Source organism: Bufo gargarizans, chromosome 4 (assembly GCF_014858855.1).
Source record: "Bufo gargarizans isolate SCDJY-AF-19 chromosome 4, ASM1485885v1, whole genome shotgun sequence".
In the NCBI taxonomy this organism is placed as follows: domain Eukaryota; kingdom Metazoa; phylum Chordata; class Amphibia; order Anura; family Bufonidae; genus Bufo; species Bufo gargarizans.
The window spans coordinates 5,466,903-5,492,711 of NC_058083.1; the positions used below are offsets into that span (position 1 = coordinate 5,466,903).

Here is a 25,809-nt window from a genome sequence, read left to right on the forward strand (position 1 = left end):
ATAGATACATAGATGATAGATAGATACATAGATGATAGATAGATACATAGATGATAGATACATAGATGATAGATACATAGATGATAGATACATAGATGATAGATACATAGATGATAGATACATAGATGATAGATACATAGATGATAGATACATAGATGATAGATACATAGATGATAGATACATAGATACATAGATAGATAGATACATAGATAGATAGATACATAGATAGATAGATACATAGATAGATAGATACATAGATAGATGATAGATAGATAGATGATAGATAGATGATCTTCTGCTACTATCGCCAACTGAGAAAGGTCTCCAAGATAACCTGAAAATCCTGGAGAAGTTCAGTAACACATGGGCACTGCCCATCAATCCAAAGAAAACCAACATCATGGTGTTCCAGAAAAGAAATCGAAAAGCAGCCGGGCGTCCTCTCTTCCTGCTAAACAACTGTCCAATTTCAGAAACAAACAGCTACACCTACCTGGGCCTAGAAATCAGCCAATCAGGGAATTTTAAGAAAGCCATGGAAATACTGAAAGACAAGGCGAGCAAAACCTTCTATGCCATCAGAAGGCGTCTGTATCACCTTAAAGCACCAGTGACCGTCTGGCTTAAAATCCTTGACACCATCATCGCCCCAATCCTCCTGTATGGCAGCGAAGTCTGGGGCCCAGACACATACCCAGACCGGGCAAAGTGGGACTCTGGGCCAACAGAACTATTCCACCTAGAACTCTGCAAACACTTTCTCCAGGTCCACAGGGGCACCTCAAACAGCGCCTGTCGAGCAGAACTGGGCAGATTCCCACTCTACTTTGCTGTACAGAAGAGGGCGCTATCATTCAGAGCCCATCTACATAGCAGCAGTCCCAGCTCCTACCATCACAAAGCCTTGCTACACCAAGAAGCCCCAGAAAAACAAAGCACCCCGCAACAAGTCACCCAAACCCTGCCTGCCCAATCCACCAACCAATATAGCCTGACAAAGGGCGGAATCCAGAGGACGATACACAAGAGCAAAGAGGATTATATTAGCGTCTGGAAAAACGACATAAGAACATCCCAGAAGCTGACAGTATACCAGAGCCTGCAGAGGGAGTACAAACTGGCCCCATATCTGGAGAAACTCCCCAATCCAAAAGACAGACAGATCCTGAGCCGCTACAGACTGAGCGCCCACAGCCTGCTCATTGAATCCGGGCGTCATCGACAGAGGTACATGCCCAGGGAGAGCAGACTGTGCCAGCAGTGCGACCAGGAGGCCGTGGAGGATGAGGCTCATTTCCTGCTGCGGTGCCCCAAATACTCAGCAGTGAGAGAGACTCACTTCAGGAGACTGTCTGATCTCTGCCCAGACTTCACCTCCATGGAGGAGGAAGAGAGACTCTCCATACTGCTGGGGGAAGAGGAGAACACAACGGCCATAGCAGCACAATATATTACTGCCTGCCATAGACTGAGAGGAGCCTGATATACCATGGACTCCTATATCCCCACCCTGGACCTGTCCCCACCCCCCAACCCTACCCAATTATTTACCACTTGCTTTGGCAATGCTAAAATGTATTTAGTCCTGCCAATAAAGCTGATTTGATTTGATTTGATTTGATTTGATAGATATGAGATAGATAGATACATAGATAGATACATAGATAGATAGATACATAGATAGATAGATAGATACATAGATAGATAGATAGATACATAGATAGATAGATAGATAGATAGATAGATACATACATACATAGATAGATAGATACATAGATAGATAGATACATAGATAGATAGATACATAGATAGATAGATACATAGATAGATAGATACATAGATAGATAGATACATAGATAGATAGATACATAGATAGATAGATACATAGATAGATAGATACATAGATAGATAGATACATAGATAGATAGATAGATAGATACATAGATAGATAGATACATAGATAGATGATAGATAGATGGATGATAGATAGATAGATAGATAGACACTACGATAGATAATACGATTAAATAGACATAAGATGAAAGATATGACAGTGTTCAGTCTAGTTGGTTTTTTTGATCCCATTTCCCATGTTTAGAAACGACAGAGGTAACGCATCTACCTGCAATCCTATGTGAAAGCTCACATACCGATACCACAAGAGGTTGTGCCTACTGACACACTCAGCACTGCTACATCTGACAACATCAGCTCACCTACATCTGCATTCCAAACAAAGTGAAGCAGAGAACCAGTAAGAAAATACATTTCATGCGCATTCCCAGTGCAGGACCACAAATGAATCCCAGCCTAACATGGACCGCAGACTGTGCTGGGACTTGCAGTTCAATTCCCCTACAACGCACAAACTAGGAAAGAAAGCTAAGAAAAACAAATGACCTGTTCTCCTCTGCTTCCGAAAAGAGCTTGATGCATCAGATGTAGCAGAGCAGAGTTTGTCATGTGAAGTAACTCCTCATGAGACCACAGTAAACATACACAGGACTTATTTCCGATAGGTAGCTCTTTATATGACAAACTCAGCTCTGCTCCACCCTGAACTTACCTGTACGCTCTGGTTGGTGAATACCTCCATGTCCGGCACACATGCCACCAGCGTGATGATATCGAAGTCCATACTACGGACAGGCATGTCACCTCTAGGTTACGGCTCAATGTAATGGGGTGAATGGGCAGCGTGAAGAGGGCAATGTCTCGGGCGGCAGATCCTCAGAGCCAGGAACATGCAGGGGATTAGGGGACGATCGTCGCCTGGTACAGCCGTGCCGCTCTCTGCCTTGTAAGCGTCTGCACCGCATAGCAACCACTCCAGCCCGTCTCTCCCAGCGGTGACATCACCGGCAGCACTGACATAAGCGACATCTAATTTGTGAAGCCTTTTATCTGCAGGCGGTGCGGCGGAGCAAGCACAACGTGATTATGTACTAAGGGTCAACTCCATCCTCGCCAGTCACTAGCAGGGCAGCTCTGCCAGGGGCCACATCAAAGGCAAGGCCAGGAAACGGCATTTAATGTACCAGACTCAGCATTTCCAAGAACAGCATCCAGTACAATCTACCTACAAGCGCAGCAGAACTGAGTTTGTCATTGTGCGCCATTATGTTCCATCAGAGGAACAGTCTTACATGGGACTGCAGGTGCACAAAGTACAGATGTAAATGGCACATTCTGCTCTACTTAAAGGGGTATTCTGATTACAGAAATGTATTCCCTATCCACAGGATGCTGGGACCCCCACCACTGTACTCGGCCATCTCCGGCGCTCCCATAGAAATAATTGGAGCGGTGGCGCGTATTTCCAGCCAGCCACTCCGTCCATTTCAGGGGCACTAGCAGTAGGGGTCCTGTGGATAGGGGATAACCTTCTGTAACCGGAATACCCCTTTAAAGGGGTTGTCGCATCTGGACATTTATGATATATGGATAGGATAGGACATGTTAGGTGCTGGTTCAGACGTGAACAGAAGGCACGCCGCGCATGCGCACTGTCCTATCCATTCACTGCTAAAGTCTCATAGAAGTGAATGGACAGGACATTGCGCATGTGCAACCACCACTCCATTCAGCGCTATCGGATTTCCAAAAGTAGCAAAGCCAGTGCTCAGCTACTATCGGAAGTCCCATAGCAGTGAATTTAAAACGCTGTGCATGCGCAGCTTACTCTCCATTCACATTTGGAGTGGGTTCCAGAGGTGGCAGCGCACCTATAGCACATTTATACATACCCTTTTGATATGCCATAAATGTCTAGATGGAACAGACTGAACATCCCCTTTAATATACTGTATAATTTACACACACAGGGGGAGATTTATCAAACTGGTGTACAGTAGAACTGGCTTAGTTGCCCATAGCAACCAATCAGATCTCACCATTCATTTTTCACAGCTCCTTTGGTAAAATGAAAGGTGGAATCTGATTGGTTGCTATGGGCAACTAAGACAGTTCTACTTTACACCAGTTTGATAACTCTCCCCCACGGTATTTACACAGTATAAGTATGTATGTATGTATACACACATACTGTATATACACACACACACACACACACACTGTATACACACACACACACACACACTGTATACACACATACTGTATACACACACACACACTGTATATATACACACACACTGTATACACACATACTGTATATACACACACACACTGTATACACACATACTGTATACATACACACACACACACACTGTATATATACACATACACACACACACACTGTATATATACACACACACACACACACACACACTGTATATACACACACACACACACACTGTATATACACACACACACACTGTATACACACACTGTATATACACACACACACATACTGTATATACACACACACACAAAGTATGCCGATTGGTGGGGGCTCTGGTGTGGGCAGTGCAGGCGAACTGAAATGGCCCTCCGACCTGCTTGCCGGCGCGATGCTGTGGGCAGCGCGTCCGCATGTGGAGCGCTGTGTCCTGATTGGTTGCCCCGCCACGCATGCCCAGTGCAAAACTGGTGACACACACATGGACACAGCGCACACAGGGATTTTAATTTTTATATTATATATACACATATATACACACACACAGTTGGATATAAAAAGTCTACACACCGCTGTTAAAATCTCAGGTTTCTGTGATGTAAAAAAATGAGACAAAGATAAATAATGTCAGAACTTTTTCCACCTTTAATGTGACCTATACACTACCACTCAATTGAAAAAGAAACTGAAATCTTTTAGGTAGAGGGAAGAAAGAAAAAATATAAAAATAAAATAATATGGTTGCATAAGTGTGCACACCCTTAAACTAATACTTTGTTGAAGCACCTTTTGATATTATTACAGCACTCCTCATCACCCCCCTCCCCATCACCCACTGCTCTGCTGTAGCTGCGACTGATGGTTACCATGGCAACCGGGCCTTAACAGGCGTCCAGCTGTCCATGGTGCTGATCACACTTCTGCTAAAGGCAGAAGTCTAATCAGACTTTGTAAAGTGAAAATACAGTACAGTACCCTATATAGTGTACTGTACTGTATTATACAGACATCATACCCACTGGATCTTCAAGAACCAAGTGGGTCTGGGTCAAAAAAAAAAAAAAAAAAAAAGTGAAAAAAAATGTAAAGAACAAACAAACAAAAACAAAACACATGATTTCAAATGGAAAAAATAAAATTCACTACACATGTTTGATATCACAGCGTCTGTAACGACCTGATCTATAAAACGGTCATGTTACTTTCCCCGCACGGTGAACGCCATAAAAAATAAAAACTATGATGAAATTTAAATTTTGCCCACCTTACTTCCCAAAAAAGGTTATAAAAGTGATAAAAAAGTTGTATGTACGCCAAAATAGTACCAATCAAACAGTCAACTCATCCTGCAAAAAATGAGCCCCTACATAAGACAATGGCCCCAAAAAAAAAAAAAAATATGTCTCTCAGACTATGGAGACACTAAAGTATGATTCATTTATTTTTTGTTTCAAAAATATTATTGTGTAAAACTTACATAAATAAAAAAAAGTATACATATTAGGTATCGCCGTGTCCGTAATAACTTGCTCTATATAAATATCACATGACCTAACCCCTCTGGTGAATACCGTAAAAAAAAAGGCATTTTTTGTCACCTTACATCACAAAAAAAGTGTAATAGCAAGCGATCAAAAAGTCACACGCACACTAAAATAGTGCCAATCAAACAGTCATCTCATCCCGCAAAAATCATAACCTACCCAAGATAATCGCCCAAAAACTGAAAAAACAATGGCTCTCAGACTATGGAAACACTAAAACATGATTTTTTTGTTTCAAAAATGAAATCATTGTGTAAAACTTACATAAATAAAAAAAATAAAAAAAGTATACATATTAGGTATCGCCGCGTCCGTAATAACTTGCTCTATAAAAATATCACATGACCTAACACCTCAGGTGAATACCGTAAAAAAAAAAAAAGCCATTTTTGTTCACTTTACATCACAAAAAGAGTTATAGCAAGCGATCAAAAAGTCATACGCACCCCAAAATAGTGCCAATAAAACCGTCATCTCATCCTGCAAAAAATGAGACTCTACCTAAGATAATCGCCCAAAAACTGAAAAAACTATGGCTCTCAGACTATGAAGACATTAAAGCATGATTTTTTTTTTTGTTTCAAAAAGGAAATAATTGTGCAAAACTTACATAAATAAAAAAATTGTATACATAATAGGTATCGCCGCGTCCGTGGCAACCTGCTCTATAAAAATACCACATGATCTAACCTGTCAGATGAATGTTGTAAATAACAACAAAAAAAATGTGCCAAAACAGCTATTTCTTGTTACCTTGCTCTATATTACACTTTTTGTGAGGCAACCAAAAATCATATGTACCCTAAACTAGTACCAACAAAACTGCCACCCTATCCCGTAGTTTCTGAAATGGGGTCACTTTTTTGGAGTTTCTACTCTAGGGGTGCATCACGGGGGCTTCAAATGGGACATGGTGTCAAAAAACCAGTCCAGCAAAATCTGCCTTCCAAAAACCGTATGGCATTCCTTTCCTTCTGCGCCCTGCCGTGTGCCCGTACAGCGGTTTACGACCACATATGGGGTGTTTCTGTAAACTACAGAATCAGATCCATAAATATTGAGTTTTGTTTGGCTGTTAACCCTTTCTTTGTAACTGGAAAAAAAATATTAAAATGGAAAATCTGCCAAAAAAAGTGAAATTTTGAAATTGTATTTTCCATTAATTCTTGTGGAACACCTAAAAGGTTAACATAGTTTGTAAAATCAGTTTTGAATACCTTGAGGGGTGTAGTTTCTAGAATGGGTGGTTTCTATTATGTAAGCCTCGCAAAGTGACTTCAGACCTAAACTGGTCCCTAAAAATTGGGTTTTTGAAAATTTCAGAAAAATTTCAAGATTTGCTTCTAAACTTCTAAGCCTTGTAACGTCCCCAAAAAATAAAATATCATTCCCAAAATGATCCAAACATGAAGTAGACATATGGGGAATGTAAAGTAATAACTATTTTTGGAGGTATTACTAAGTATTATAGAAGTAGAGAAATTGAAACTTGGACATTTGCAATTTATTACAAATTTTGGGTAAATTTGGTATTTTTTTATAAATAAAAAAGAATTTTTTTGACTCCATTTTACCAGTGTCATGAAGTACAATATGTGATGAAAAAAAACTCTCAGAATGGCCTGGATAAGTCAAAGCGTTTTAAAGTCATCACCAATTAAAGTGACACTGGTGAGATTCGGAGGACGCGGGGCGGTGCTGGGCTCCTTTCCGCTTGACTCATCTCCGGCTACAGACTCATATCAGGTCATTTGCATATCAATCAAAACGTTTTTTTAACAATAAAAGCGCAGAGAGCTATGGGACCTGGGTCCTGCAGATGTGCTAGCGGCCATCTAGTTGCCCATGTCCCCAGCTCTATGCGCAAAATCCCGGTGACAGGTTTCCTTTAAGGGTCCATTTACACGTCCACAAAACACGGACATCGCCGGCACTAATAGAATATGCCTATTCTTGTCCGCAATTGCTCTTGAAAAATGAAAGCTGTGCTGTGATTGGTTGCTATGAGCAACAGTTTTTCTTTTAGACAGTTTCATAAATCGGCCTAAATATGTTTAGCTGTAGATTTACACAGGACTGCAGGTACACAGGCATATGTAAGTGGTGTCTGGCTAGGTGTTTTTTGTTGTCTGACTTTTTTTTGCATACTGATCCAACGCCCATAGCTGGAGATACACCCTTAAAACTGATATGCTGGATGCCAGAAATGATCCTATTGAAATCACATAGGGTCACTTCTAGGGTTGCCACCTTTCCCAACATAAAACGCCAGCCAAGTTAAGCCAAAGGGTGTGTGGTTTTGGGGGCGAGGCTCAACACTGGGTGTTAAAGGGATTCTGTCACCTCGTTTTAGCTTATAGAGCTGCAGACATGCACGGCTAGATCGCCGATATCATGTCCACAATATACCTGTCCCATAGCGCGGTGTCCTTTTATTGTGTTTAAAAAAATTATTTTATATATATGTAAATCAGCCTGGTAAGGAGCCCAAGGGGCTGTACTAACCTTCTTGGTGCCCAGCCACGCACCCCTTTTAAAGGAGCCCAGCACCGCCTGCGTCCTCCGAATCTTCTCCTTTCGGCAGTTCCTTCCCTGAGGCAGATGCCAGCACAGGGAAGGAACACGATGCCGTAATCTCTCAATGCGCAATGCCGGTAATCTAACTGTGTCGAAAGGAGGAGATTCGGAGGACACAGGCGGTGCTGGGCTCCTTCACAGAGGGGCGTGGCTGGGCACCAGGAAGGTTCGTACAGCCTCTTGGGCACCTTACAAGACTAATTTACATATCTCTAAAATCATTTTTTAAACAAAATAAAAGGACACAGCGCTATAGGAGAGGTATATTGTGGACATGCTAGCGGCGATCTAGCTGTGCATGTCTATAACCTAAAACGAGGTGATAGAATCCCTTTAAGTCGCTGTCATACTGTGGTTCACAATAATATTAATGCCTTGATTAATGCCACCCCAGTAATATTAATGCCTTCATTAGTGCGGCCCAGCATTCATATTGCCCCCATTAGTGCCCACAATAATTTTAATGCCCCCATTAGCGCACCCCAGAATTAATATTGCCCCCATTGGAACCCCTAGTAATAGTAATGCCCCCATTAGTGCCCCCCAATATTAATGCCCCCATTATCACCCCCCAGAATAAATATTGCCCCATTAATGCCCCCAGTAATTGTAATGCCCCCCTTAGTGCCCTCCAGTAAGAATAATGCCCCCATTAGTGCCCCTCCAGTAAGAATAATTCCCCCATTAGTGCTCCCAGTAAGAATAATGCCCCCATTAGTGCTCCCAGTATGAATAATTCCCTTATTAGTGTCCCCAGTAAGAATAATGTCGTCGGCCCCCCCCCCCATTAGTGCCCCCTTCTCGGCTTCTGCAAAAATAAAAAAAAAATAAAAAAATAACCTCCTCCATTTGCTCGCACTGTGGTGAACACTCACTGCTGACTGGATGGGCAGGAGAGGCCCGCAGGTCCTGCCCTCCAGTGTCCCCCGCAGTGCGAGCAAATGGAGGAGGTCAGTGTTTTTTTTCTTTTTTCTTTTGTTAAAGACTGTACTAATGAGCGCTCCACAATGGAAGCGCTCATTGTAGAAAAAGCCGTCAAATAAATTACCGGCACCAGCAGGGCCACTAAAATACCGGCCTTGCTGGTGAGATACAGGCCGTGTGGCAAAGTCTAGTCACTTCTGGCATCAGGTGTAGCTAATATCCGCACAATTTAGAAAGTGGGACCTCAGCTTTATCGGAAAATCACGCCGCTATTGGCTTCTGCAGGTGGGCACCCTAAAAACTAAAGAGACCATCTGGTTCAAAAACAATAATTCATGTTACCTGGGGAATGGACAGAACACTCACATGGCGCCCTCCTTTTCATCTGCAGCTGATTCCCGGGCCCCTCTTCTACCATCCAACATGGCTGTGCAGTGAATCGGTAGTCCAAGGCACTTCCTGCTTGTCCAGCACTGCCCTCAATAGCAGCAACAAGTGCCTTGGACTACTGATGTACAGCACAGTCATTTTGGGTGGAAGAGGGACACGGGAATCAGCGGATCTGTGGGTGAAAAAGATGAAACGGGGGGCACAAGGTAAGTGTTCAGTTTGTTCCCCAATTAAAAAAAAAAAATCTTGAACCTTAAAGGGGTATTTCCATCTTGGAATACCATTCATGTATGAAAGGCAGGCGCAGGTCCCCGAGGAGTTTAGAACGGAGCCCACAAGGTCCCGGAGGGCACACTGCGACTGATTCATTCCTATGGTACTGCCAAAAACAATTCTGCCTCGGTTTTACGGGTTTTGTTTTTACAGCCTTTCCTATGCAGTAAAACTAACCTGTTACCATCATTCTCCGGGTCAGTAGGATTACAGCGATCCCACAATTATATAATTTTTCTTGTGTTTTTTAAAAAAACTTTCGACAAATGTTTTTTTTTTCTTTTTATTGCCATATTCTTACCCCCATAACTTTTTAGGTCTTTGGATCTGTAAGATGGCTAATTTTTCGGTGGGTTTCATCGATAACATTTTGGGAGGTTTATAACTTTTCGATCGCTTTTTTAATTCAATTTTTGGGGGGAAGGTAAAGTGACAAAAAGTTGCAAATTTTGTCGTTTTGATTTTTTTTTCCCCATTATGCCATTTGTCGTAGATTTTAATAATACAGGTGTTTTTGGATGCGGCAATGCCTATGATTTTTTATTTTTTATTCTAATTTTGGGAAAAGAGAAGGGGTGCTTTGAACTTTTTATATATTTTCTTTTCCAAGCAGTCATTAGATTGCCATTTGTATGCTGTAATTCATTTTTATCCATTACAGCAGGGGTGGCCAACCCGTGGCTCCTTACAAATTCATTTGCGGCTCCTGCTCTCAGCAGCGCTCTGTCTACATATGCGGCTCGCAGGGGAGCGGGACAGCTAATCAGTGGCGGATTATAATAGTCGGCAGCCCCGAGCTTGATGTCTTTATGGGGCCCAACGCCGCCCCAAACGCCCCTCATTGGTTTGGTTTTACAAAGTGTAAAGCGCAGCACTGCCGAGAGTTGCAGTGCCACGCTAATAAGTCTCACAACAGGCCTACAGTGATAACGTCCTGACGCTTGAGGACGTTCTGCGCGGGAATTAATCAGCACCACCTCCTTGCTGGCCTAAAGTACAGGAGCGACGGGAGGTGGCTTTAAGGGTGAGCACATTGCTCACTGTACTGAACGCTCGCTGGGCAACTTCTGCAACCACAGTGCTGCTTCAAGCTTGCAGGTCATCAGTGCTGCCTGCAGGCTGCAGCTTGAAGTGGAAGCTATACGAGGGGCAATGTGCGGCTGGTAGATAACCCAGTCACAGTGGTTGGGAGGGACATTTTGACAGTCAGCCATATTTGTATTTCTGCAGTTACATAACGACTTTGTAACCCATCAAGCATCAGCATGGCCAAAGGAAGAAAACTCTTCTGGTATACTCACCTGTTGGCAGTGTAGTTTCTTGGGAGGCAAGAAACACGGTTCGGCGTACGCGGTTCGGGTAAGAATTCCATTATGGATTCCGTTACCAGCGGAATCCATAACGGAATTCTTAGATAACCCGAACGTTGTACGCCGAACTTGTAGACAGAAGTTTGCTTATGTGGGGATTCGCTCTGGTAGTTAGGACTAGCGGATGCAGTATAGAGGCAAAGTACACAGTTCTTGCATCAAACGGCGGTGATTATTCACACATTGGTGTATAACAAAATGCAGATAAGGTGTATCACAAAATGCAGGTGGCTGGGTGTTTGTTCACACACAAGGCAAATCCATAAACAATAAAAGTCACCTTTTCTCCTGGGTGTTAATTCACACCCTGTTAGCCGTTCAGCCTCATCAAGTCCATAGGCGGCCTGTTCGCCTTTAGAGGGACCTGAGTCCTCCAGCCCGGCTCAAACCTCAAATCTCAGCACAGCCCTCAGTTCACAGCACACAGACTCCTGAGCTCCACTGTCAGAGGGAGGTAAATCCACACACCGGGCAGTGCTGGCTGGTTTTTATGCCTGGCAAAACCCGGCCTGGAACATGGGGAGTAGTCACCCACCCAGCACTTTGACTACTCCCAATAAAAGCCGTCCCGGATAGGCTATGACAGCCATGCTAAATCTCACGGTGTCAATTAGCAATAGCTGCTGCCGACACATAAAATACCGGCTCTTACTTCACCGAGGCCAGGAACCTCGGTGACACATACCTACCATCCACGAGGATTCCAGGTACCTTTTTACACTTAACACTAGTGGCAATGCAAAATAGCCACAAAATTCACTATTTATGACAGTAATTGCCTCCAAATTATAATATCACTGCTGCACTCGAATTTTATGCTGCAGAACAAAAAAATTAAATAAAAATGTTGTAAAGCATAATATACCCCCTGTTTGAATCATCCTCTCAAAAGTTACTTAATTAGCATGATTATCCACTACCTTACCACCGTATGACTCGTTGGTGATATTATCTTTAAAAACGGCAGACACCCGGCCAATTTGCCATTTTTTCATCTCTTCATCTGCCTAAGCCTTGAGCACATGCCCGTGGCCATATTGCGGGCTGCAAACAGAGGGTCTGCAATATGTAAGCACCGGCCGTGTGCTCCCCGCATCACGGATGCGGACCCATTCCACGTGTTCTATTTTTTTGGCGGTGCAGACGGATCACGGACCTATTCAAGTTGAATGGGTCTCGATCCGTCTTGGCCGCTGCATGGACGTTGCCCATGCATTGGGGATGAAAAATTGCGGTCCCCAATGCACGGAATGGCCGTGTGCATGAGGCCTAAAAAACATGTGATACACACCAAATTGACACGACATTGGTATCAATAAAAGTTACAGTTCACCCCACAAAAATGAGCCCTCACACGTAACTATAGAAAAAAGTTATGGGGGCCAGAATATAGTGATGAAAAGAAGAAAATTATTTTTTCCAAAGCTTTTATTTTTTTCCAGTATAAAAAAAAAAAAAAAAAACATACAAACTTGGTGTCGCTATAATGATAGTTACTACGTGCAGGCCCGCGCTCTGACCTGACCCTGTGCACGTCAGGTCACTGTGGAGACTGTTCTCCATGTGTAGGGGGCTTATCCTGCCGTACCTCTGCTGCCGCTGCTCTGAGGACTGTGTGCGCAGTTCTCAGAGCAGCGGGAGCAGAGGTCCGGCAGGATAAGCCCCCTACACATGGAGAACAGTCCACAGTTTTTTATTGAAGTACTGATCATGTGGGTCTTATCTGACATGGGGGTTGTATGAGCTCAGATAAGACCCTCTGAGCATAGGGGGGGGGGGGGGGTTGTCTGAGCATTGTGGGTAATCAGCGCATGGAGGTGTCCGATTTGTGATGTATCATTAGGGGTCTCATTTTGGAGGTCTGATGAGGATTGGGGTTTTTTTTTCATATTTTTCTCCTCTAAAACCTAGGACAAAAAAATTATTGGAGGAAACCAAACAAAACTAGGAATCCAAACAAAATCACAGCCAGCCTCCACCCCTCAGTAAGGAGAACGCTGCAGGCTGGACTAGAATGGCAGATAAGGAGATAACTGCAGTAAAGTGATCTGTACAGACCAAGGAGTGGTGCCAGTTATTAGACAGAGGCCAGTGCGAAAAAACTGCAGGAATTTATAGTTTGTGTTTAAATAGATAGTGACATGGAAAATGAAAAATAATAAAAATATCAATAATACTTTAAACAATAGGTTATTTTCTGAGGACACATTCCCTTTAATATTACTGGCTGACCAGAAGGCACTGGGAATGAGCTACATAGCCCCCATATACCACCCGCTCATTACCAGTGGTGAACGAGTGGCAGCTGCAAGCCATTCAACATACATTAGATGGATTTGTTAAGCCCACAAAAGGGCACTGCGCTTTCTCAGAAAGGTTAATTGCTTCCCGAACCGACACAAGAGTCGTCAGCAAAGAGCCCTGTCTGCGTCTGCACAGCAAAGAGCGTCAGCGGTTATCACCCTGCGAGCAGCGAGGAAGAAGAAAGACACCAGCGAGAGCCAGCAGGCAATGCCAAGTTGTGCAGCCGATACAATAATCAGGAGAGGAGAAGAAGAGCCGTACTCCACTCGCTCTGCCCCATCTCCGGTGGGCACTGCAGGACTCACTCTGGTTTCTCACAACAGGCGGGCATGTCCGGTCAGCCAGTGCCGTGTATACAGAGAGGGGGCACAGCAGATGGCAAGGGGTTGTCCTCTGACACAGTCACATGAAATTGATCCCCCATCTACAGGATAAGGAATAAACTATTAGATCCGTGGTGGTCCGACCACTATGAACCCCACTGATCATGCGGGTAGGGTTGTGGAGGGGCAGGTCGAGCATGCTGCTTCATTCATTCTCTATGGGACTGCTGGACATGGTCAAGTACAGCGCTCGGCTGTCTCCGGCAATCCCATAGAGATGATGGAGCAGTAGTACACCTGCTGTTCCATTCATTTTTGAGATACGGGGCTCCCATTCGTGTGATCAGATGGGATCGCACTGGTGTAATACTTATCCCCTATCGTGTGTATAGTAGTACCCCTGGGCATCACTTTTAAAAAAGGCTGTCTACTTTGCACAATCCCTTTTTCTTACATAAGCAGATCACAGCGATCAGTGAAAAATTGGGATGGAACTGGGCAAAAAGTGTTCAATTCCCTGCAGCGCCACGGCAGGAGAAGTTAAGAATTACACAGCTCTCATTGAAATCAATGGGCAGCCTGTGGAAAGCAGCTGTCAGCAACCTCTGACACTTTTTGGCGGGCTCATTTCTACATTGGGTGCTGAGGGCAAAAATCAACCCAAGGTGGGCAACAGCACTATTCCTACACTGATAGGTGCACGTTCCTTAAGGCTCTTCTGTCCTCGACTGCATAAATTTGGAAGAAGAGATGGTGCTCATTAGACGCTCCATGCAACGTTTCAGGTGATTCAACACCCTTCTTCAGTCTGGGTTTCTGTAATAAACCATATAACCCAGGGGTGGGGTGGACTAGGAACTTAAAGTGGCCCTGGCAAAAAAAAAAAAAAAACACGTTCCCAAGCTGTAGGTGGGTCCAAATTGACAGAAGGTAGTAGTTGGGACCAGCAATACCGTAGTGCAGCAAAGAATAACGCCATAGCAGAACCAAAATCCACATTGCAGCACAATATACTGCCGTCCTCGCCACACTATTCAACTGTATCAGAGTCCTGAGGGCAGCTGAATTCCGGAGGGTATCTATGGCTTCTGGCCAAGTGTGTAAGTAGTAAGTACCTGATGCTTCTAGCATTAACTACTACTAAAAGCACAAGATCATTATGTATTTAGCTAGTGGCCAAGAAGAAGGATTGGGTGGCCCCCTGGGCATCGGCCCACTGGGAAATTTCCCTGTAGGGTCTATGGCGATTTTGCCCCTGATGTGACGCTAGGAAGGCTAGTCCCTGTCGCCGCCTGCCATCGACTGCTAACCCAAACCGCCCCCCCCCCCTTCCCGACAACGCACAGATGGGTGTAAAACAGGCTACAGCAGTGCTATAAACCACCCATTTGTGCCGGTGACGTCACCGGGAACACTGCTAGGTGGAAGCATCCGCCTAGCAGCGTGGGGATTAAAGAAAAATAGCCCTTTGGACATAGGCGTGCCTGGGCACACCCTAATCGAGACGACTCGAGGTTCTGTCAGAGCCGGGAAGTGCTATACTCCCCTTTTCCTTCCTGGTCCTCGGCGCGCCACTGTGAAGGCTGCGCACAGTGTGAGGCCGCGCTGTGACCCCACACAATGCGCGCCCACACATCAGACTGTACAAGATAGTGCGGGTCTGTATGTATGTATGCATGCAGAGTGTGTGTGTGTGTGTGTGTGTGTGTGTACATATGTGTATATAATATATACATACACGTGCGCGGCGTGTGTTTGTGCTTTAGGGTGCAGGAAGGAGGAGTCATGTCGGGGTTCAGCTCTGAACCCGGACAACCCCTTGAAGGGGTGCACCCTGCCAGCCTCTCCTTCTAAGGGCCAGGGGAGATGACTATGCAGGAACTTGGCTCTGTCGATCAAGAAAGAGAGGGGCCGTCAGTGGAAGCAGGAAGAGCAAGGGTGCACAGAGCGGCTCGGCCCGCCCTCGGTGCACTTCACTGCTCTCTTGCATATGGATAAAAAGTACATTTTATCCAGTATGAAGGAATGGATCGCTAAGTGAAGTATGTTGGAGGGTACTCTCACAATCAGGGGCTGCCAGGGAGATCTGAGAAAGGGGTGCGGGATCTCTCAAAGTGAATTAGTTGTCAGGCCCATGAGAGCTGAAAGTGGCCGACACAACTAATTCCTACGTCTGAAGTAGCTGAGCAGACAGGATAAAACGCATTTTCACTTTTGGAGGTAAAATTTAACCTTTGCAGTCGGTTTGGCAGCTCAGAAGGACAACGACGCAAATCAAAAGATATTTTTACATTTCCTGCATCTTCAGGGAGGCGGTGCACTGTCAGAACGCATAAGGAGATGAGCGACTGCGTCATTGGTTTTGCCAGCACAACTGTAGTGTTTGACGTCATTAATTCTTAGGAGACGCCTGTGACGGTGTAGGCCCGGCATCAGGATGCGGAGCACGCATCCCCTGGATATTTCAAGGAACCTGAAACCTGAAATCCGCACGCCAGAGATTTTTATACATAAACTTGGCAAAAAGATAGCAGTCCTTCTGTATTTTATGGATCACATGAGACGAGCCAAATTTCAGGCTTATCTTAAATATATGCACAGATCAAGGCACTGGTTTGTTTGTGCCCCATGATGACTGCTTTACCTGCAGTCTATTGGATCAGCTTGTGAGGACATACTCAGCTCTGCTGCATCTGTTATTTCATGTGGGTTATAATTTATTTTTTTTGGGGGGGGGGGGGGGGGGAAGGGTCCTATGCAAACACTCTTTCTACTCTCCCTCAAGGCTCCTATCTCCAGAACAGTCAGCAGATGCAAATGCCTGTGGCCCAGATGTATATGAACTAGCCATGCAAACTCCTCCTTATAGGATTTCCACATATTATAATGGAGGCCGGGAGTAAAGAGCCATGATAATATAGTAGGCACGAAACTGCGGAAAAAGAGATAAGTCTTGTTCTGGCATGGCTCCCAATGAAAAGCCAGAGATGTTTTCTGCAAACTGCATTAGAAAACTATTTGTGTTTGGGCATGCAGAGAGCCCCTAAGGAACTGATGCAGAGGATGGGAGTGGTAGTGGCCCTGATGAAGTGTTGCATCACGGTATTCTACCTCAGGCTGTTGCCACCTGGGGAGTCAGTGCAGTGGAAAGGTGATTTGAAGAATCAGGCCGGAAGTAAAGGCATTAAAAAAAAAAAAAAAAAAAAAAAAAAAAAAACCACTCTCTCTTTACTTAGTGCTAAATATAGCAGCAGTTTGAACAAAGTGCTATCCCCAGATGATGAGGTATGGTGGCGGGCAAAGTGGCAGTGTGCTATTCTGCTGATGGCTCTCCCTTGAACTTCTGGCTAACAGCTATGTTGGCACTTGTGGGCTCCGAGTTGGCCTGGCTGTGATCTAGGTGAAGGGTGTCTGAGCCGTAGTCCCTCACCTTCAGCAGGGTCTGTACAGCTGTAGTTGCTGGTCACCCTGCTGTCTGTAAAAGCTGTAGATTTGAAGATATCAGTAGTTCTGTATTCTTGCAATCTCTCTGGAGTAGTGGTTTCACAAAAGAATCGGAACAAGAACTGGCCCCTAATACCACTGGAGGAGGAGCTCAAGCATGCGCTTCCTCACTAGTCTAGCTAGAACTCCCTCTCCTACCAAGAGTAAAGAAACAGGGTGGTAAGCCGCATTCCTAATGCCAACCAATGCCAGCAACACCTCATCTGCTAGTGCAGGGCCGGCGTCAGCACCCGGCATACCCGGCCACACCGAGTCTTTTTTAGCCTCTATTTTTTAAATGTTACTCCCAGGATTCAAACAACCATCTACATTAAAGGCAAGAACCTTAACCACTGAGCTATAGAGCTCAATGTTAAACTATTGCCGTTTAGTTTGCCATGGGTATTAGGTAATCATATACCAAAATATTACACATACACATACACACACATATATATACACACACACACACACACACACACTACATGTGATTTACTTTTACATACAGTAAAGGAGATTTGAGCAGTTTTATAGATTTATCTATTATTTATAGTATAATGTCTTAAAAAAAACACTATGGGCTCGATTTATCATAAAGTTTCTTCAGTTTTCTGGCGTAAAAAGGTGCAAACTTCAAGTTTGCAACTTTTAAAGCGCCACATGCAAAAATGTTTTGCCCACTTCCCTGAAAAGCTCGGCCCCGCCACATTGATGATCTTTTACACGAGTTTCCTGGCATAAAGGAACACTGGCTGGCGTAGATATGGCACACGGTATAGGCACATTGACTGCCGGATGCTGTGCCTAGTTTATGACGAGGCGTACACCTTGTCATAAATTAGGAGTAGCCTCCGGCAGCGCATGGAGTCATCATAGACAGGCGTACTTCACCTATGGAAACTCCTCATCTCTTGGTATAGGAAGGGCCACGTGCCTGGTGTGGTTGTTAGATGGCAACGCTCGTAAATTAGTGCATCACCCTAGTAACCTAGTGAGAGGCTGGATAAGTGACTCCAAATAAATCTGCAAGATGTAAGATGCAAGGGCAAAAGACTGCAGTTTTATACGGGACTGTCATAGTCAATTTTCTGAGTGGGAAGCTGGGGGTGGGGCTGAGCAACGCTCGCAAATTGGTGCACCACCTTAGGGACCTAGTGAGAGGCTTGGTAAGTGCCTGGTATTAACTTTCTCTACATGATAAATGCCACTTGCTGAAGGGAGACAACCCCTTTAGGTAAAACGCACCTTGCTCGTCTCTTTGATAACCCAGTACCCTCCTACAAGTAGACTCATGGACCCGTCATTCTTGGAATCTGCGGGGGTCCCAGTGGTCGGACCCCATGCGATCCGACATTCATCACCTATCCTGTGGAAAATAGGATAACCCCTTTAAATGTATTTTGGGTTTTATTTCTGGGAGATCTCTTCCCTTAAAGGGGTTTTGTCTCATCTTAGACAGTGGCGTCATATCACTAGGATATGCCACCAATGTCAGGTAGGTGAGGGGTCCCACCTCTGGCACCTGCACCTATCTCCAGAACGAGCCCTCAAAAGTTAAGGAGCGAGCACTGTGCATGCGCTCCGCACTATCCATTCAATTCTATAGGAGTTCCAAAAATAGCCGAGCGAATACCCTCTACTATTTTCGGACGTCCCTTAGAAATAAATGGAGAGCGCTGCAGGTAAGCGCAGCCACCGCTCCATTCACTTCCGGAGGTAACTAAGCCAGTGGTCAACTATTTTCAGCAGTCCCATAGAAATGAATGGAGGACGACCACGCATGTGCAGAGGCTATCAGCTCACTTCAGGGGTCCCGTTCTGGAGATAAGTGCGGGTCCCAGACCCAAGGCCGGCGTCAGCACCCGGCCTAGATCCTATGGGGGCCCACTGCACAGCTGATTATAATTGTGAAGCACTAGAAGCAGGGCAGTGGCCTGCTAGGGGGAAGGGGGGGGGGCAGTCCGGCCCAGGTGCCCGCTCTCAGGGGGTGACAGAACACAGATGCAATGAGTGCTTCCATCAATTGCTGGAGTGCAGGGTGCTGCAGTCCTGTCACTCACCGCTCAGATCCTCGCGCTCCTCCCCTTCTTCAGGCGGCGGCGTCCTGAATGGTGAAGCAGTGAGACTTCTCCCTGCTCCACCATTCAGCCTGCAGGAAGTGGCGGATTACAATAGGGACGTTCGGGTCGGCAGCCCCGGGCCCAGCACTGCTGGGGGGCCCCCCCAACGGCGACCCAAAACGCCCACATACTGCGGCGGGGCACGGGAGCACATAGCTCCCTGTCCCGTCGCCGATCACCGCCATAGGCTTCAGGCCTAGTAGGCCTGAGGCCTATGCGGTAGTGAAATCCCGGCGCAGACGTGCGTGATGACGTCATCGCTCACCTGTGACGGGACGCAGCACTGCCTCATCCCGCCTTCCTCTGCGAGCAAGCGCTTGGCCCTGGAAATAGGTGAGTATTATTATGGGAGGGAAGACAGTGTGGGGGCAAACTGCTACGCGGGGACAGTGTGGGGGCAAACTGCTATGTGGGGGCAAATTACTATATGGGGGTGTTGCTATTGGGGAGGCACTGTAGGGGCAATTCTATTATTTTTGGGGACACTATACAGGGATTATTGCCTGGAGCACAATAGAGGGTGGTATTATTACTGGGGGTCTCTAGGGGACATTATAGCTGCTGTAGACACTATAGGAACATTTGGGGTAATTTATCAAACTGGTGTAATGCAGAACTGGCTTAGTTGTCCATAGCAGCCAATCAGATTCCACCTTTCATATTTGACAGTTCTTTTGGAAATCCAGTTCTACTTTACACCAGTTTGATAAATGACCCCAATTATGTCTATTAGGGGCACTATTTTTTCAGCAGTATAGTACCTGGGGCATTGGGGAGCACAACGGGCACAGTATTGGGGGTGGCAGGATGACACTGTGGGGACACCAGGATGAGGAGGTTGATGGGAAAATTTAGAAATCTAACGTGTCTGTTACAAACTGTAGAGACGAGATGTGGCTGATAGAATTAGTCATGGCGTTCTGGGTCAAACGGAGGAGAAGCGGAAAGAGAAGGTCTACATGACAGGAGATGTCACTGGATGTAAGAGGTATGTGGTGCTGTATTCTCCTTAATGTCTTTTTTTATTATAATTATATGTATTTTAAAATTGGCAACCAAATTTTTCAGTTTAGGACCCAATTTGGGGTATTTTTTTTTTCAGTCTGAAGATGTCATATGGCCTAGGAAGAGACTGTGCCGCTCATGAAGCACCGCAGCCTCTTCATACAAAAAAATAAATAAAAATGGAGGGAGGGGGGGCCCAAGTTGGGTAGACAGCCCGGGCCTATCATGCACTTAATCCGCTCCTGCCTGCAGGCACAGATTGTGCTGCTGACCTGTGTGGGCGGAGCCTGCAGCCTGGAAATCTGCATAAGCTCTGTCCACACAGTGCTGCAGAGCGGTCTGTGCCTGCAGGAAAGAGAGGTATGTGAGCTTCAGGAACGGGACAAGGTGAGTAGTTACTGTGTTTTCTTTTTTTTCTTTTTTTAAATACAGAGGGGGCACAGAGGACTTTATTACTATGGAGGGGGCACAGAGGTCTTTATTACTATTGAGGGGGCACTGAAAGAATTTCTACTATGGAGGGGGCACAGAGCCAGAGGGCATTACTACAGTGAAGGAGGTACTGTGGGCATTATTACTGTGAAGGAGGCACAATAGGGATTTCTACTAAGGAGGGTGCACAGAGGGCATTACTACTATAAAGGGGGCACAATGGGCGTTATTACTGTGAAGGGGGCCCAATGGGCACTACTACTATGAAGGGAGCACAATGGGCATTATTACTGTGAAGGGGGCACAGTGAGCATTACTACTATTAAGGAGCACAATGGGGATTATTACTATGGAGGGGGCACAATGGGGATTTTTACTGTAAAGGGGGCACAGATAGGGCATTAAAACTGTGAAAGGGGCACAGAGAGGGCATAACTACTGTGAGGGCACAATGTGGGCATAACTACTGTGAGGGGGACACATCTGTACAAAACTACTGTGAAGGTTGCACAATGAGGGCAATACTTTTTTTTTAAGTATTGGGGGGGGGGGGGGGGGCAGAGAAAGGACCCACCCCAGGACCCACCCCAGGTGCCAAACACCCTGGGCACGCCACTGAAGCAGGGAACTATTTGCTCCCCGCTCCACCATTGAGCCGCCAGCGCTCCACAGCAGCAGCAGCATGATGATGTCGTCACACATGGTCCTGCTGATCTGTGTAGGAGGAGGAGCGGGGCAGGCTGGGAATCACCGAGGCTCCTCCTACACAGCAGTGCCATGTGGCACAGTATCCGGCTGCTGCTGATGAGGAGCGCAGATCATGGGAGGAGCCAGGTGACTGAGGCCAGGAGGATTTATTTATTTATTTTTTTCACTTCCTGTGAAGGGGGCACATCTGGGCATAACCACTGTGAAGGGGGCACTGGGCACATATCTTGACATATCTACTGTGAAAGGACACATATCTTGGCATATCTACTGTGAGGGGGCACATATCTGTACGTAGACCTGAGGGACTTAAACGCTGGGTAGAAAATAAAATTAGGCCCATAAGGACTGATTCCCATATGTCCGCTCTGTAGCATGCTCCGTGTAAGCTATTTAATCTTTATTACATGTAGTTTCATTGCTGTAAGTGCCGTGCAAAATGCCACAAAGGGGCCCACTGGGACTGTATCGCTCAAGGGCCCACATGAACCTGGAGCCGGCCCTGCCCAGACCCACACCTATCTGACATTGGTGGCATACCTAGAGATATGCCATCATTGTCTAAGATGAGACACAACCCCTTTAAAGTGAGTTTTTATACTTTTCTATAAATATTCAAAACTGCAAAATAACTGATAATCCGGCAGTTTCAATTAGTGTCATATTAAAGGTTTTTTTTACCATGTTGTATAGTGAGTGTGTGAGGAACAAGACAGCTACAGTAACTTACTGTAACCAGCAGGGGGCAGCATTGTTACACAGTCTTACCCATAGACTTGTCAGAACACAAGTCTCTGGTTACTAGTCCAGTACTGGATTTCAGCATGCCCGATTTTTAGTTTTGTGGAGCAAAAGCTAATGATTGAGGCGCCTGGCAGCAGCTTATTTCCTTTCCCCGTGGAAAACACATGCATGCTTGGCTGAGTGTGCATGTGTACGGTAGAGCTATTCTACTTTTGGCAGGTTTCAGGCCTCCATATTACAGCCTTGAAGGCCTGTGGACTCCTAGGTCTATATTGTGCTGTTGTATCTACCTCACAGAGGATTGCCTTGATAGGATGTAACTGTAGCAAATCCTCAGCTGTTAGAAGTATTAGGTTATCAACCTCTGGATGTAATGATTCCCATCAGTGACAGCAAGCAGAGATTGTACTGAGGCCCAGAATATATTCCAAAATTGCAGAATTTGAATCCAGCATCAATGGAAGTATAGGTGAAATTTAGTCCCAATTATATTACGGTCCTGTGCAGGACACAAGTGCCGGATTATCAGGCTTTCTGGATTATGGACTTTCTGGTTAATAATATTACCAAAAGTGGTTTATGAATTGCCCAAAGCTGAGGCCTGGATTATACTTTAAGAGGGGAGAAGTGACTTGGAGACGGACATGCCAGGCCTGGGAGCGGTGACATCATTTACCCGCATTGAGGTCACTTTCCGCCCGGCGCTATTAATATAACAAAGAAAAAGCCTTCATCCGCCTAAAAATAGTGACGGCTCAGATTGCTGCGGAGGGATGAGCGGAGGAGGCCCCGACCTCCATAGTACCACGCTGCATACATGGATAGTACCACCAAGTGCACGTGGTCACCCAGCTCTCCTGGCACCCTGAATGGCATCGCTTCCCAGTTATTTAGCGAGATGCATTTGCGTATATGTTTGTATAAACCCACCCTGACAGATTTTTGCATATGTATGCATGTGCCTACGGAACGTCTGATAGTTCGGGATTTGCCGTATCATCAGAATTAGCCATAGGACGTAATCTGTATAATAGCAAGTGGTGATGCCCTGAACTAGGCCTAACACAGTATGCAAATTTCACATGGCGTGCTCCTTTAAACACTCCATACCCACCCCAGAAAATTTTATTTACCGTGTTTTATGCAGAAGAAAATGTATTTTCTCTGCAAACCATATATACATTTTGTTGAGGTGCGAACCCATTGGGTTTTTTGTTTCACCCTACATAATCTTTTAAATTAATTGTTCTGGTTATTACAATCATGTGGAAACCTAATTAGGGAGGATTCACACTATGGGGGTCGGCCTCTAAATAACTTTGGCGCATACACCTCCGCTTCTTAATTTAGATTTAGACCATTTTCTACGCCTAAAACAGACGTAGAAAATGATGAATGAGACAGGCCTGATGGCTTGTCCCCTTCCCCGCCAGACCCCCTTTTTTATTTTTTTAGAGCTGCCATGTGCGGGGAAAGTCACCTAATATAGACGTATTTCTGATTAGTAAATGACCCCCTATGTCTTTTTGTAAAATACATTTTTTTGTTTGTTTTTTTAGCAAAACACGCCGCAACCAGTAGGAAATGTCTTACAAACATATATTTTTTTGTAGCAGTGTTTTAAGACCACCCCTAAAAAATTTTTGGGTTGTTTTAAATCAGCAAGCTCTGGGTTTGGCTTTGGGTCCATTCACACGACCGTAGGCGGTCTGTGTCCGTATTGCGGATCAACAGCGGGTCCACACTATATGGGCACCAGCTGTGTGAACCACGGGTGTGGACCCATTGACTTGAATGGGTCCGCAATCCGCAAGATACGGCACAGTGCAGAACAGAAGCACGGATCTAAGCGCTTCCGTGCCTCTGCATGACAAAAGATAAAGGACATGTCTTGTTCTCATGAGATTTACCAAATATGATGAGAACAGCGGGTCTTCTCCCTGGCCATTGAAGCATCCAATATGATTGGACAGCGTCACAACCAGGGAGAAGGAGACGCTCGCTGAGGAGAGCCGAGGTCCCCTCCTCCCTGTACCCATGGTACTAATTAGCATATTGGGAGCCAAAACACACACTACTTACTAAGGTACTAGTTTGAAAAAAAAAAAATCCCATAAAAATCCTCTTGAAGCATAAGGTTACTTTCACACTTGCGGCAGAGAGATCCAGCAAGCAGTTCCGTCGCCAGAACTACCTGCCGGATCAGGCAAAATGTATGCTAACTGATGGCACTGATCAGGATCCTGATCAGTCTTAAAAATGGCTGATCAGTCGAAAAAATGCATTGAAATGCCGGATTCGTCTTTCCGGTGTCATCCGGCAAAACGGATCAGGCATTTATTTTTTTCACCTTTTTTTCAGTCTGCACATGCGCAGACCGGAAGGACGGATCCGGCATTCCGGTATTCTGAATGCCGGATCCGGCACTAATACATTCCTACGGGAAAAAATGCCGGATCCGTCTTCAGTTTTTTTCGCCGGAGATAAAACCGTAGCATGCTGCAGTTTTCTCTTTTGCCTGATCAGTCAAAACGACTGCACTGAAGAGATCCTGATGCAAACTGAACGGATTACTCTCCATTCAGAATGCATGGGGATAAAACTGATCAGTTCTTTTCCGGTATAGAGCCCCTGTGACGGAACTCAGCGCCGGAAAAGAAAAACGCAAGTGTGAAAGTACCCTAAGGTGTGCAACACTTCTATTTCACTATGCAACCACTGGGCGGCCCCTAACATCACCTTTTTCACAAGTTGCCGCACTCACAGTTAATACTACAGATTTCCACAGAGGGATGTAGTATAGTGGGTTTATCCGGATTCTGCCTTTCTAATTGCGGTCCAGATGCCGGAAGCCATTCACTTTCTAAACAATGCCTGCTATGAAGTCTGTAAGTCTCTCTAGATCAGGGGTGCACAACGTTTTCTGGCTGGGGGCCACATTGTCAGACTGAAGGAATAGCAAGGGCCGAAAATAAAAGTTAAAGGGGTATTAACAATTGAAATACTGTATTTATTGCGTATTGTACATACAGTTATATATCATAAATGTCTAGTTATACCTCCAGGACTCCCATCTAATGGGAGAATACATGAAAAATACATGTGAGCAGCCACAAGACATAGGCATACATGTCTGTTACCAGATGGTTGGGGGCCGCACAGAATGGTATCAAGGGCCGCATGTGGCCCCCGGGCCGCAGGTTGTGCACCCCTGCTCTAGATGGTTTGTCTACAGAGCTTCCACATGCACCTCCACGTAGCATGCTTTTCAGCGTTTTCTCTGTCTAGACTGATGTAGGGTGGGTAGCACGGCCCCACCTTGCTACGGTTTCTAAGGCTCATTAACGCAGCATACATAAATAAAATGCAGATGTCACATTAAAACACATTTGAATCTCTTTTTGCAGTGTACGACTACCATAGCCAGTGGTGGTCTTACCATAGCCAGTGGTGGTCTTACCATAGCCAGTGGTGGTCTTACCATAGCCAGTGGTGGTCTTACCATAGCCAGTGGTGGTCTTGACCACCATACAA

General features: G+C 45.4%; 1 protein-coding gene across 5 annotated transcripts in view; it reads right to left on the reverse strand.

The window, feature by feature from the left end:
* The window catches only part of RCAN2 (regulator of calcineurin 2), a 67,159-nt gene that overhangs the window by 25,046 nt on the left and 16,304 nt on the right, over nt 1–25,809 (reverse strand). The window contains exon 1 of one of the 5 annotated variants that reach the window (XM_044289654.1): nt 2,567–2,776. The exons of the other annotated variants lie outside the window; for them this stretch is intronic. Coding sequence (XP_044145589.1) covers nt 2,567–2,653 — 87 coding nt within the window. The 5' untranslated portion in view covers nt 2,654–2,776. Of the gene's footprint in view, nt 1–2,566; nt 2,777–25,809 lie in introns of those variants that run through there. 5 annotated transcript variants of the gene reach the window in all.